This window comes from Leptonychotes weddellii, chromosome 9 (genome assembly GCF_054177405.1).
Source record: "Leptonychotes weddellii isolate Sample4059 chromosome 9, ASM5417740v2, whole genome shotgun sequence".
Taxonomy (NCBI): domain Eukaryota; kingdom Metazoa; phylum Chordata; class Mammalia; order Carnivora; family Phocidae; genus Leptonychotes; species Leptonychotes weddellii.
In genome coordinates this window covers 54,752,411-54,768,119 of record NC_138377.1, presented here as the reverse complement: position 1 = coordinate 54,768,119, position 15,709 = coordinate 54,752,411, and the positions used below count along the sequence as shown (strand labels likewise).

Here is a 15,709-nt window from a genome sequence, read left to right as displayed (position 1 = left end):
AGAGCACAGTAACAAAAAAAAGAATGTACATCATCCAAACATTTTAATTAAAAGGCCAATTTCCAAAGCAAAGAATATTACTCGGGAGAAAGAGATCATTTCATAATGATGAAAGAATCAATTTAGGGGCACCTGGGTGGCTCAGTCCATTAAGCACCTGCCTTCGGTTCAGGTCATGATCTCCAGGTCCTGGGATTGAGCCGCACTTTGGGCTCCCTGCTCAGCGGGGAGTCTGCTTCTCCCTCCCCGTTTATGCATGCATGCGCACATGCTCTCTCTCTCTCCCTCTCAAATAAAATCTTAAAAAAAAAAAAGAAAAAAAGAATCAATTTATCAAGGGGAAAGAATAATCCTAAATGTTTTGGCACCTAATAAGAGAACTTTAAAATACATTCAGCAAAATCTGATAGAACTGCAAAAAGAAACAGACAAACCCACAATTTCAATCAGAAACTTCAGCACTCCCTCTCAATATTGATAAAAACAAGTAGACAGCAATTCAGCAAGGATACAGGAGTCTTTAACAACGCTATCAAACAACTTGTCCTAATTGACATTTTTAGAGCATTCAACCCAAGAACAGCAGAATATGTATTGTTTTCAAGTGCAAATTGAACATGTATCAAGTTAGAACATATGTGGGACTATCAAATCAATTTTAAAGAAATCAAGTCATGAAATATGTTGTCTGACTATAATGCAACTAAATTAGAAATCAGTAACAGGGGCGCCTGGGTGGCTCAGTAGTTAAGCGTCTGCCTTCGGCTCAGGTCATGATCCCAGGGTCCTGGGATCGAGCCCCGCATCGGGCTCCCTGCTCAGCGGGAAGCCTGCTTCTCCCTCTCCCACTCCCCCTGCTTGTGTTCCCTCTCTCGCTGGTCTCTCTCTGTCAAATAAATAAATAAAATCTTTAAAAAAAAAAAAAGAAATCAGTAACAATTATCTGAGTAATCCACAAATATTTGAAGCTAAAGAACACAATCATAAATAACCAATGGATCAAAGAAGAAACCAAAAAGGCAAGGTAGAATGTACTATGGATCTCACTGAAAACGTGAATACAAAATACCATAATTTGTGGGATACTACTTAGGAAAAATTTGTATCACCAAATGCCTACAGTGGGAAGAAAAAAGGTCTCAAATCAGTAATCTCAATTTACATTTTAAGAAACTAGAAAAAGAGCAAATTAAATCTAAGCCAAAAAAAAAAAGAAAGAATCAAGAGATCAAAGCAGAGATCAATGAAATAAAAATGGAAAAACAGAAAATCAGTAAAGCCACAAGCTGGTTCTTTTAGATTAATAGAGTGATAAGCCTCCAGTCATTCTGATCAGGAAAAGACAATTTATCAATATCAAGTTTAAGAGAGGTGACATCACCACAGATTCTACAGACATCAAAAGGATAATAAGGGAGTATTATGAACCACTTTATGCCTATAAACTTGACAACTTATATGAAATAAAACTTCCTTGAAAAAAAAAAAAAAACTACCAATGCTCACTCAAGAAGAAATGGATAACGTGAACAGCCGTCTTCCTAATAAAATAGTTAAAAACATGGCTTCAAAGAAAACTGCAGATCCAGATGGCTTCACTGGTGAATTCCACCAAACATTTAAGTAAAAAATAATTCTACATGAATACTTCTCAATTAATACTATAAGGCTAGCATTACCTGATACCAAAACCAAAACCATTACAAGAAAAGAGAAGTGCAGGCCAATATCCCTCATGAACAAAAATATAAAAATTATAAACAAAATTTTAGCATATCAAACCCAACAATATATAAAAATGACAATACATTATGACCAAGTGAGGTTTAATCCCAGGACTGCAGAGCTGACTAACATTTGAAATCAATGACTATAATTCATCAGATTCATAAATGAAAGAAAGATCTGTTCATCTCAGTAGTAGAAAAAGCATTTAAAAAATCCAACATCCATTCCTGATCCAAACTCTCAGCAAAAAATGAAACTTTCTTAACATGATAAAAAGCATCATGTTGTATGATAAAAAAAACTGATTGTTTTACTCTTAAGATCAGGAACAATACAAGGATGCCCACTCTCAGCACTTCTATTCTACACTGTGCTAAGTGTTCTAGTGAGTTCAATAAGCCAAGAAAAAAATAAACAAAACCATCCACGTTGGAAAGGAAGAAATAAAATGGTTTTTATTCAGACGACACTGTCTATGTAAAAAACCCAATGGAATCTACAAAAAATTAATATGAACATGTGAGTTTAGCAATACTAAGTGAGTCAGCAAGATTTCAGGATACAAGCTCAGTACACAAAAATCAGGGGCACCCAGCTAACTCAGTAGGAAGAACATGTGATTACTGATTTGGGGGTCATGAGTTCAAGCCCTACAAGGGGTGTAGAGATTACTAAAAAAAGAAAAAAAAAAAAAAGCAACACTTTAAAAAAATTGTATTTCCATATACTAGCAAGGAAATGGATCTAAAAATACCATTTACAACAGCATCAAAAGTAGAAAATATTTAGGGATAAGTGACAGAAAATGTGTAAGACCTGTACATTAAGAACTACTAAACACTGCCAAGAGAAATTTAAAAAGCCCTATGTAAATGGAGAAACATATCTTGTTCATCAGTTAGAGAACTCAATATTGTTGTCTATTCCCCGCCCCCCCCAAATTGACCAAGAGAGCCACCATAATCCCAATCAATATCCCTGGAGGAATTTTTTTTTTTTTTAAGAAACTGACAATCTAATCTTAAAACTCATATGGAAATGCAAAGGACCTGATAAAACCCCCACCACCCCCACCTCCAAAAAAACCTTTGAAAAGGAAGAACAAAGTTGTAGGAAGGAACAACACTACCTGATTTCAAGATTTATTGTTACAGTAAAAAAAAACAACAAAAACTGTGTGTGTGCGTGTGTGTGTGTGTGTGTGTGTGAACACATACAGAGAAAGAGGGAGAGAGAGAGGAGAAAGTGAATAAGAGAAAAGAGGGAAAGGGAGGGGTCTTGGCTCTAACACAAATGAACAGATCACTGGAACAAAATAGAAATTCCAGAAATAGGCCCTCACATATATAGACAAATGAGTTTTGGAAAAAGTGCAAAGGCAATTCAGTGGAGAAAGGGCTGTCTTTTTCAACAAATGGTGCTGGAGCAATTGAATATCCACTGCACACACACACAAAAAAAAGTCAATCCATACCTTAAACCATATTTACAAAGTTAACTCAATAGATCCTAAAATTACAAAATTTCTTGAAGAAAGGATAGCAGAAGCTCTTTGTGACTTCAGCTTAGGCCAAGATTTAGATCTAACATGAAAAGAATAAACCATAAGAGACAAAATTGATATACGGACTTAATCAAAATTAAGAATTCCTACTCCTTCAAAGAAAATATTAAGAAATTTAAAAGACAATCCAAAGACTGGGAAAAAAGATCTCTGCAAATCATGTATCTAATAAAGTACTTGTATTCAAAGAATATAAAGAATTTTCAAAACTGAATGAAAAAATTTGAATAGACACTTCAAAGAAGTTATACAATGGAAAAATAAGCACATGAAAAGAAGCTCAACCTTATTAGATATCAGAGAAACAATTACAACTACTACATATTTATTAGAGTGGTTGAAATTAAAAAGACCGGCCATACCAAGTGGTGTTGGTACTTTTGTGGAGGAAATGGAACTCTCATACCCTGCTGGTAAGAATGTAAAATTATAAAAAACAGTATGGCAGGGGCGCCTGGGTGGCTCAGTTGGTTAAGCGACTGCCTTCGGCTCAGGTCATGATCCTGGAGTCCTGGGATCAAGTCCCACATCGGGCTCCCTGCTCAGCAGGGAGTCTGCTTCTCCCTCTGACCCTCCTCCCTCTCATGCTCTCTGTCTCTCATTGTCTCTCTCGCAAATAAATAAAATCTTAAAAAAAAAAAAAAAAAAACAGTATGGCAGTTTCTTATAAATTTAAACACACAACTATGTGATTCAGCCATTCCACTCCTAGGTATTTATCCAAGAGAGAAAAAAGCATGTGTCTATAAACAAGTACACCTCACAGCAGCTTTATGTGTAAGAGCCCAAAACTGCAAATGCATATGTCCATCAACAGGTAGATTATCAAATTGTGGCATATCCAAACAATGGGATACTACTCAGCAACAAAGCAATATACTCCCAACACACCATAGATGAATTTCAAATAAGGCTGAATAAAAGAAACCAAACAAAAAAGAGTAAATACTGTGTAATTCCATATGTACGTACACACACACACACATAACTGTGTAATTCCATACACACACACACACACACACACACACAGTTTTGCCCAAGGGAAGGTCGGGGGGGATGGGGTGCATGCAGGGGTGGGAGAAAGGGATTACCAAGGAGCAAAAGGAAACTTTGGGAGGCTATAGATAAAATTGCTACCTGGAATGTCTGGCTATGTCCCTAATCTTAATTGCCATGATGGCTTCACAAGGTATGTATGTATGTCAAAATTATGCAATTGCATGCTTTAAATATGTGCAATTTATTGTATACCAATTCTATATCGATAAAGCTATTAGAAAGAATGATCCAGGGGCGCCTGGGTGGCTCAGTCGTTAAGCATCTGCCTTCGGCTCAGGTCATGATCCCAGAGTCCTGGGATCGAGTCCCACATCGGGCTCCCTGCTCAGCGGGAAGCCTGCTTCTCCCTCTCCCACTCCCCCTGCTTGTGTTCCTGCTCTCGCTAAGCAGATTTTAAATAAAATCTTTAAAAAAAAAAAAAAGAATGATCCAACAAAAATCAGTGTATTTATTAACTGAATAAGAACTCATCTTCTTATTTTTAAATCATCACGACTGAACTTACCTAGCCACAGAAGAAAATTAACATTTAGTCAATATCCACTATATGCAGGCATTGTTAGCTACCTTACATGTGCTAACTTAGTGTATTATCTCAAGGCTTGTAATTGAAAAAAAGGGGACGGGAAGAGAAGAGAGGATAACACAAAACTTTTGAAACTAGACAAGGCTTTATTTCTGTTTTTTAAAAACTCTAACTCCCAGTTTCTACAAATAAAATATATAGCAATATCAATAAACACAGCAGACTTAAATCTAAGTCCTTCAGAGTCAAGTTGTAAAATTCAGCTGAAATGTCTCATGTGTCCCTTAGGAACACATGGCAGGAAAAAGGTTTAGACTGGATGTTTAAATTATGTTCTCATATATTTGGATGCACTGAATTCTCCCTAAATACCCTGAATGAATGGCAATTCATTTTAAGGGTTAAAAATATAGTTCAGATGGAACCAATCAAAAATAAAAATCCTGTGTAACTGGCAATGCCCACTTTGCAAACTAGTTTCCTCACAATGTTTTTAGGTAAAACTCGCACCTACTTCCAGAAAAGATTTGAAATGGGGACGCCAAGCGTCTGCCTTCGGCTCAGGTCAGGATCCCAGGGTCCTGGGATCGAGCCCGGCATCGGGCTCCCTGCTTGGCGGGAAGCCTGCTTCTCCCTCTCCTACTCCCCCTGCTTGTGTTCCCTCTCTCACTGCGTGTGTCTCTCTCTGTCAAATAAATAAATAAATAAAACATTTTAAAAAAATAAATACAGGATTTGAAATGGCTCTTCCATCTGCAAAATAAGGTACCTGATTGGTGGACCTCTAAGACACCTTACAGTTTTTGTCACTCTACTTTTTCACAGTCATTTTCTTAGGAATTACATTAACCATATTTCAAACAAAATAACTGTAATCATTTAAAGATACAGAATATTTTATTCAATTAATTAATATAGTAGAACCAATGTACATTTGTTTTTGTTTTGTTGTTTTTGTTTCAAGTTTTTATTTAAATTCTAGTTAGTTAACATGTACTGTAACTGTAGTTTCAGGAGAATTTAGTGATTCATCACTTACATACAACACCCAGTGCTCATCACAACACATGCCCTCCTTAATACCCATCACCCATTTAGCCCATCCCCCCAGCCACCACCCCTCCAGCCACCCTCAGTTTGTTCTCCATTGTTAAGAGTCTCTTTTATGGTTTGCCTCCCTCTTTTTTTTTTCTTTCCCCTACGTTCATCTGTTTTGTTTCTTAAATTCCACACAAGAGTGAAATCATATGGTATTTGTCTTTCTCTGACTTAATTTGCTTAGCATAATATACTTTAGCTCCATCCACATTGTTGCAAGTGGCAAGATTTCATTCTTTTTTATGGCTGAGTAATATTCCACTTTATCCATTTATCAGTCAATGGACATTTAGGTTCTTTCCATAACAAGTACAACATCTGGAGATCCATCTTTTACTCCATTATTTTGACAAGGTTTCTAAATCTCAGCACTACATTTAGAGCCAGAATATTGTTGTGATGTATTATCCTAAGCAATGTAAGATATTTAGCAGCATATCTGCAACCCACTAGATGCCAGTAGCCTCTCCCCCATTTGTGACAACCAAAAGTATCTCCAGACATTGCCAATATTGCCAGAGGGACAACGAACTGTCCCTGGTTGAGAACTACTGGTCTAAAACTACTGAAGTGTAAAAAGAGACAAACCAAAAAAAAAAAATATATATATATATATATATGAACTGGAACGCACTCGTGAACTGGAAGGGAGGGGCAGAAGGACAATCCCAAGAAGGCTCCAAGCTCAGTGGAGCCTGATGTGGGGCTCAATCCCACAACCCTGAGATCATGACCTGAGCTGAAATCAAGATTCAGATGCCAACTGACTGAGCCACCCAGGCGCCCCCACCCCAAAAAAACAGACTCTTAACTATAGAGAACAAACATGTTTACTGGGGAGGTGGGTGGGGGAGATGGACGAAATAGGTGAAGATTAGGAGTACACTTACCTTGATGAGAACTGAGTAATATATGGAATTGGTGAATCACTATATTATACACCTGAAACTAGTATAACACTGTATGTTAACTACACTGGAATTAAAATAAAACATAATATTAAAAATAAATAAATAAAAATAAGAGTACTAAAGTGCTGTAATCTCTGTATGGACCTCATCCACTGACAGGGCAGGGAGTCTGAAAGCACAGTATTCTCTATTTGAAGGTTCTTAAGGATATTTTAAGTGTTTATATATAGTATATGCTCCATTTTCTAAAAGCCCATAAATTAATAAAAAACAAAGAGGTTTTTTATTATTGTTTTGTTTTCAAACCAAGGAAGCTAGACCCTACAAAATATCTAACACGTCTAGCCTCTTAATTTAGACCATGTCACACAGATGGAAAAAACTTTTATACCCAATTAGTATGTATGAACCATTCCCTAACCACTCTGTAACTAAAGAATACAGCAGTTAATTTAGGAAATGTCAATACTCTATTGGAACTCAACTTTATAGCTCTGACTACTCAACCTACAGTTTGTCCCAAGTAGGTGTCAAATTCCATTAAGTCTCCAATTTTAAACGACCATCATCTGTGAACATCTACATTCACACACTTTCTCTGTTGCACTCTCTCAGCCAAACCTTTTCTTCAATGACTTAACTCTCAAGTAGAATGAAAATAAAAAGATCACAGTCTCAACTATATTTAGAAGATTTATATTTTTTTGAAAACTGGACCTCTTTTTATATCGCTAAACTGGATTTAATTGTTTTCTTACTCCACAGAAAGAAATACAACTTACTTGTGATAAAGATTTGCTGTCATAAATGTAGGAAGAGTAAAAAAACAAACTGGAGATATGAAATCTGGGCTCCAGTTCTGGCCTCCTAGTAGCTGGATGACTACTTAACATTCCCAAACCTCAGCTTTGTCATTTGTAAAATATGGAGTATAATAATATCTACCTCTATAGTTACTGTGAGGATTAATTATAATTTATGTGAAATCATTTTGTAAACCATACAAATGGTGGTGGTAGTATCCTGATGGTATGAATAAACAACAGAGAAACACACAGCTCAAATACAGGACTTACTTACATCACTAATTAAACGTCACTTTTCAGAAAAACACTCATTAAAAAGAGAGCTTAGGGGGCGCCTGGGTGGCTCAGTTGGTTAAGCGACTGCCTTCGGCTCAGGTCATGGTCCTGGAGTCCCGGGATCGAGTCCCGCATCGGGCTCCCTGCTCGGCAGGGAGTCTGCTTCTCCCTCTGACCCTCCTCCCTCTCATGCTCTCTGTCTCTCATTCTCTCTCTCAAAATAAAAAAAAAAAAAAGAGAGAGCTTAGGATAATAAACTCTGAACTAGGATTTAGGCATCTGGGTTCTAAACTTAGTCCTGCCAATAACTCTCTGTACCAACACAAGCAAAGTAACTTTCCTTTTCACCTCAAATTCCATCTAAAAAGATCAAAGTCCTGAACCGGGTGTTCCATAAATATCATTACAGCCCTTATCAGCCTATATGAAATGAGCAAGTATTCAAAAGATTCGTTTAACCCTATTGCCACAACTCGGAGCACTATTTGGTCTGCTAGCCAAAGAGATGTAGAGGGCAAAAGAGGGTAAGAAAATTTTAACTAAATAAAACCAGAATTGTATGCAATTTTCGAGAAGCAAAGGAAGTTATAAACTACTTTGTTTTCTGTAATTAATAATAATAATCTCCCTCTAAGTGACAGTAATGATGAACAAGGTACTTTAACAGAAGGGCGGGGCTCTTGCCCTAAGATTTTTGGAAACCAGCCACTTCCCAGAGGTGTAACTGCTTCCTCGCCCTCAGTAGCCAAGAAACTTGAAAGATTAAGGTTTATACTGTTGAGGGGTTTTTTTTAAAGATTTTATTTATTTATTTGAGAGAGACAGAGAATGAGAGAGAGAGCACATGAGAAGAGGAAGGGTCAGAGGGAGAAGCAGACTCCCCGCCGAGCAGGGAGCCCGATGCGGGACTTGATCCAGGGACTCCAGGATCATGACCTGAGCCGAAGGCAGCCGCTCAACCAAATGAGCCACCCAGGCGCCCTAGGGTTTTTTTTCCCCCCCCACTCGGATGGGGACGGCGGTAGTTACCTGACATACATATTCCATAAACACCATTATCGACAACACCAAGCCTCCGGAAAGTCTAAAAAAGATCTAAGTTTTTAGAGTAATGCTCGTTTGTAAAAATGAGCTCGGACTATTAACTCAAAATTAGGTAACCCTGTGTCGGTGGTGATTAGTATCTGTCAACTGCCAAGTTTTCCCTTCCCCAAATTACCCGCCCTCCCGGGTCTCTGCGGAGGCAACGCCTCGCCCTCTATTCCCGCACGGCGCCAGGGAGGGCGGGAGAGTCCCCAGGGGCTCCCAGAGACTGGAAGGCCTTTGGGCGCGACCACCCCTCGCTCCTCACCGATGACGATGCGCAGGTGCTTGAGACGGGTCAGCGCGTCCTTCTTGGTGTCCAGCACCTTCTGGGTAGACTTCTTCACGTCCCCGTGCGGCTTCTTGGAGAACATTCTGCCGCTACCGCTGCCGCTGCCGCCGCCACGACCGACTCCGGCCCCCTCCCGGTCCGGCCCCGGCGGCGGAAAGTGGAGAGAGTGGGCGGGGAGGATACTAGCGTAAGCAACTCATTCACTCCCCAGGCTTGCGGGCCCCAGCGCAGCGGACTCCGCTCACATCCAGGCCAGAGCCGCCACAGCCACCCGCGTCGCGCTGCGGCTGCAAGGCACCTTCGGTTCCGGCTCCAATATGGCGGATCCCCTCTCCCAGTCCTGCACGGAGCGGGGGAGAGCCGGCAGGTCGGTCGCCGCCGCCTCCGCTGCCTCCTGAAGCCGCCGCTCGCAGCCACAGGCCGGGGCCCGGGACCCGGAGCCGCGGAGGTGAGGCTCTCGGCGGCAGCAGCACAACTCCTCTCCCTGAGGCCCCCTTAAGGTTAAAGCTTCTTTAGCAGCTTAGACCCTGCATAGGCCGAAAGGGAGCCGAGTGCGGTGATGAGGTTTCACGACTCTGCCGTCGGTGGCGAATGGTCCCCGTGGCAACCGCCTTCTGACGTCAAGGCTTCTTGACGTCATGCCAGCGTGAGCTCATCTGTGGCATTACCCACCTTTGGTTTCCTGTGTAAGCCGTCAAAGGAGGAGCCCAAGAAAGTCAAGGAAGGGAATTGTTCCGCGCCATTGTAAGCGAAAGGACTCCTGGCCAAACTCCCATAGTGCTGTCGTATAGTTTTTGTTTAAAAAGGTCCTTCTTTTATTTCCTAAGTTGAATTTTGTTTAAAAGATTTTTTTTGGTTTTGCAAAGTGATAATGGACAGGTTATTGTAGGTTTTTTTTTAAGATTTTATTTATTTATGTGACAGACACCGCGAAAGAGGGAACACAAGCAGGGGGAGTGGGAGAAGGAGAAGCAGGCTTACCGCGGAGCGGGGAGCCTGATGTGGGGCTCGATCCCAGGACTCTGGGATCATGACCTGAGCCTAAGGCAGACGCTTAACGACTGAGCCACTCAGGCGCCCCAGTTTATTGTAGTTTAGGGATTTGTAGGGTTGTAGTACATCCTCTAGATTAAAATTATTTTGCACATAAAAAAATAATAAAATAAATAAAATTATCTTGCACAAATGAAGCCCAAAAGCATGCAGTAACAGAGTGCAAAATTACAAGAGAAAAGAACTCTGAGGGTGAATTTTCTTAAGGTGTAGAGTTCACAAATCCAGGAGAAAAATGCTAAGGTCTCCACCTTAGAATGTAGAAACATTCATAAAGAACACAAAAAATCACAGAAGTGTATACTCATAACTAAAATGTGAAAATGTGGGGCACCTGGGTGGTTCAGTCAGTTGAGCAGCTGACTTTTGATTTCGGCTCAGGTCATGATCTCAGGTTCCTGGGATCAACTCCCACTCAGCTGGGAGTTGGGCTGGGGATTTTCTCCCTCTACCTCTCCCCCACTCGTTCTCTCTCTCTCTCTCAAATAAATCTTTTTTAAAAACATGAAAATGTTCACACATTAATAATTTTTTAAAGCCAGATTAAAACAATATTTTTAAACAATTTTTAAACAGCTTTATTGAAGAGAATTGATATACAACTAACTGCACATTTTCAAAGTGTACAATTTGGTAAGTTCCACAATTGCATATACCCATGAAAACATCACCACAATCAAAATAGTGAACATATCCATCACCTCCAAAACTTTCCTCTTGCGCTTTGATAAATCCTCCCTCTTGCTACCTGATCCCTGGTTCCCAGGTGACCACTGATCTGCTTTCTGTCACTTGGAGTTCCCATTTTCCAGAGTTCTATATAAATATAAGCATTCAGAATACTTTTTTTGGGGGGGGGGTCTGGCTTCTTTCACCTAATATAATTTATTTTTAACCATAATGAATTAATGTCTTATTAGTCAAATTAGTAAAGTTTGTTTTAAATTAGACATCTTACTCCTGGTAAATGTGACAGAGATTCTCCTATTGCTTGCTGGAAAGAAGCATTAATTACTACAAGCTTACTGGAAATTAAAATTTGGCATTATGTATCAAGACACTTAAAAACATTTACATACTTTGATTCATTAGTTCCACTTTCAGAATTCTATTCTACAAAACCATAAATGGGTAAAATATGAAAAATATTAACACATGATCTATAACATTGAAAGACTGGAAACAGGGGCGCCCGGGTGGCTCAGTCGTTAAGCATCTGCCTTCGGCTCAGGTCATGATCCCAGGGTCCTGGGATGGAGTCCCACATCTGGCTCCTTGCTCCGCGGGAAGCCTGCTTCTCCCTCTCCCACTCCCCCTGCTTGTGTTCCCTCTCTCGCTGTGTCTCTCTCTCTGTCAAATAAATAAATAAAATCTTTAAAAAAAAAAAAAGATTGGAAACAAATAAATGTCCATCAGAAAGGAGATGAATGTCCAATTGGTAAAATGCTATATGACCATGAAAATTACTAATATGAAGATTTTTTTAATGACATGGAAAATACTCAAGACAATGTTAAATGAAAAAGCAAATACAAAACTGCAAATATGTATGTTATCAAAACTCTGAAAAAAAATTGTGTATAAAATGTAATTAGAAAAAGATGAAAAAAATACTCCAAAATTGTTATTATATCTGCAAAGTGGAATTACAGGTGATTTTAATTTTCTTCTTTATATTTTGCTTATATTTCCTTTACAAAAAGCATATATTGCTTTTACAATTAAAAAATAAAAAACAAAAGTTGTTTTAAAGAAGGTTAAGAAAATCTAATGTACCAATTGTAAACTAACAAAACAAATTAAGATGTATATGTAGGAATAAAAACTCCTTGAAAAGAAGGGCTTTTTACAAAAAGTTATCTTTATGTTCCACAATGGCACAGAGTAAATATTTGTTGGTTTTTAAATTTTTATGTTTATATTATAAAATGTTTTCTTTTGATAGTAGAAGTTGTCTGATCCCATGATTCTATCATTTATTTGATTATTTTAATCACCTCTGTCCCTGCCTATAACCTGTGTCTTTTCTGAGATACTAATCTCAAATTCAAATATACTCAAATTCAAACTACTCAAATTCAATACATAGAAAACTGAAACTTGTCAACTTTGTCCTCTTTTCTCCCAAACCTGATCTTCCTCCTTCATCTGATATCTTTATTGATAATACCACTATCAGCCCTGTTTTTTCAATCCAGAAACTCATATCATCTTACGTCTTCTTCTTTTTTACTTCTCTTGTTACCAAGACCTGATGTTTCTACTTCCTAAATATTTCCTGACTTAGTCATGTTCTCTCCATTATCAAAACCGTTGTTTGGGCTCAGATTTTCACCATTTCTAGCTATGGGTGCAGTGGTTTCCTCCCCACCCCCACTCTTAGGAGGATTTAAGCTTGCACTCAGTTTTAAATAAATTTTAACAGTTAAACACACACACACACTCAGAAGTCTTATCTCCTTGCAATTAGTTTTTGAATATCTGTCTTAAAATCAGGAAATGCATAACATTTCAGGTCAAAGAATAAAACTCACATTGAGGGACTAACTTCAGAAAAGCTAGAAAAATGTCCAGATTTTATATCTTACAGACTTAGTCTCTTTCTCTTTCTAAACTTATTAGAGATTTTTTTAAAAAGTAATTAGCTACACTGATTATAGTGGATGGAGGTTGGTTTGCCTGCCTTCTTCTGATAATCATACCCAGATTTTCCTTTGCAAAGCCACCCCTCTCTTGGTCTCTTTGGATCTCATGCCCCATGGCCCCATTTAGACTTCAGTACTCAAGCACCCTGGGCAAAGCAAGTGTGTTAGGGACAGGCACAAGACCATGTCAGCCCAGTAAAACTCACTCCAACAACCCTTGAGAAAGAGAAGCTCTTTTTTCAGGATGAAAGCCTGGAACTGCTAGGAACCAACATGTGAAGAGAATCTGCTGAGGATAGCACCAATACTCTGAGAACAGAGGAGATAGAGGAAGAGACTGAGTTTTGATAACATCATTTGGGCATTGGGATTGAATTTGCCTGAAGTGCCATGATCTTTTCTATTTCACAGACCAATAGTTCATGTTGGGTTTCAGTTACCTGCAACAGGAAATGTCCTGATTTATATATTTTAAAGATATTTGGTAGGCTGAATAGGGGTTTGAAATTTTAAAAGGCAAGGAAAAAAAAAAACTGCTTAAAAACAACATTGCAGCCCTCTTCTGAAGCCCTCGCAAAGCACGCACTTTTTTTCTCTCCCACGACACTCACCACACTCCATGCTGTAATCATTCTATGCTTCTTCTCCCCTATATTAGACTGTAATCTCTTCTTAAAATAGGTTTTGAGAAGACCGTGGATTGTGATTCATAACCCAAGGCTCCAAGAATTGTTTTCTCTCCCTCCCTGCTTCCCTCTTTTCCTGTCTCCTTCTTCTTCTCCTTCTTCTTCTCCTTCTTCTTCCTTCTTCCTTCTTCCTTCTTCCTTCTTCCTTCTTCCTTCTTCTTCTTCTTCTCCTTCTCCTTCTCCTTCTCCTTCTCCTTCTTCTTCTTCTTCTTCTTCTTCTTCTCCTCCTCCTTCTTCTCCTCCTTCTTCTCCTTCTTCTCTGTCTCTGTCTCTGCCCTCTTCAGTGGTACCTGGCATGTGGTAGGCGCTCAATACATATTTATGGCAAGAATGAATCAACACCGGGCACTCAGTAAGCATTTACTGAATTTATGTAAATAACAGAATTGCTGTTTCTGCTGTCAATTCAGGAACAGTAACCTGTTTTGGGGTTGGGGGTGGTCACCAGAGGAACAGAGAAGATGATAGGAGGACAAAGAAAGGAGAAACAATGCTTAACAGGGGCAGACCAGAATGTAAGCAAAGCCAATCCTTTACTTTGCAGGTTTTGATTCATAGGGATGGGGTTTTCAGAGTTTAAGGCGGAATTTTTTAAATCCTTTATGTTGATCTATTTCAACTGTGGATGTAAAATTGCTATTAGGGTCTTAAAATATCAGAATATTGCATATGGTTGAGATAAGAACAAAGATGCAAAGACTAAGAGAAAGGGGAAAGAAAAAGAAAAGTAGGCTTTATTAAACATTTCCATGATTTATCCATGAAAATGAGCATAAATCGTGGTCACCAGAGACTCAAGCAGAAAGATAAACTTGGAGGCTACAGTTAGGGCAATTTATTCTGTCCTCAATCTATTACTAAGGATATTTTCATATACCACTTATGTGTTGTCTTTCATATATTTTTTCCTATTTGCTGTATCATATCCCAATTTTCTGCTGCAAACAGGTTGACAACAAAAAGACCTTTAGGCAGAGCTATTTATGTTTTCTACAAAATTAATCTCGGTTTCCTTTTCTATTACTTGTGTTCTTTTTTTTTTCTTTTTAAGCCTCTTTTCCTTACTTGTACCCCACCTAAACATGGATATGTTGTGCATGTTTTTCCTCTGCAAAGAAAAATTCAAGATGTCCTATTACATTGATGGATAGCCAAAGAATCTGCATTTGCTGAAAAAAAATCAGTGAAATTCTGGGTGGTATAAATTAAAACTGTTCTTGGAAACTTCTATAAAATAATTTCAGGAAAAGTGAAGCTGCTTGTTTGTAGAACTGTTTTCCTCCTACGTTCTCACCCATAGCAATAGCCCTGTCCAAAGTACAATGAAATATTTGATTACCATAAATTCTTTTTAATTCAGCAAAGAAGAGAGCTGTAAGAAATTTTGCCAAAATTATGTTTAAAAAACAATACTTTGCTCAGTAGGAGCTTGTTTCAATGAGAGTCTTACCATTTTTTTTTAAAGTTTACAAAAATGTATTCAGTTCCTACATGCATGACTTGTATGTTTGTATCATCAAAGGGACAAAGCATGCTTGTTTTGAGGAAGCACTATAATAGAGTGGGAAAATAGTGAATTATTTAAGGGATTTGGGTTCCAGTTCTAGTTCGTCTCAGCATCAGTTTTCTCATTTGTAAAATCATGGTAATAGTTTTGTACAATTCAGGGTTTTGTAAAATTCAGGAAATAATACACTATTTTCAATCATGATCTTTAGAATTAGATAGCTCTGAATTAGACATTCCACTTCAGGATTTACTTGCTCTGGGATCCGTGGCATATAGTTTAATCTCTCTGAAACTCATTTTCCTCATATGTAAACCACATCCATAGTTATGATAATTAGGTGAGAAATGGTATCGAAAGTTACTTCTATAATGGCTGCCATATTGTATAACATTCTTTTTCTTTCCTTCATACATTTGTAATAGAGCAATTTGTGTAATTGTTTATAAAGATTTGCTCTCCCACTAGACTACAA

The 15,709-nt window shown here is 38.5% G+C and overlaps 1 protein-coding gene across 1 annotated transcript in view; it reads right to left on the bottom strand.

Moving 5' to 3' along the window:
- The window catches only part of RALGAPA1 (Ral GTPase activating protein catalytic subunit alpha 1), a 239,831-nt gene extending 229,925 nt beyond the window's left edge, over positions 1–9,906 (bottom strand). The window contains exon 1 of the mRNA XM_081829769.1: positions 9,320–9,906. Coding sequence (XP_081685895.1) covers positions 9,320–9,425 — 106 coding nt within the window. The 5' untranslated portion in view covers positions 9,426–9,906. The remainder of the gene's footprint in view (positions 1–9,319) is intronic.
- Positions 9,907–15,709: the final 5,803 nt, after the last annotated feature.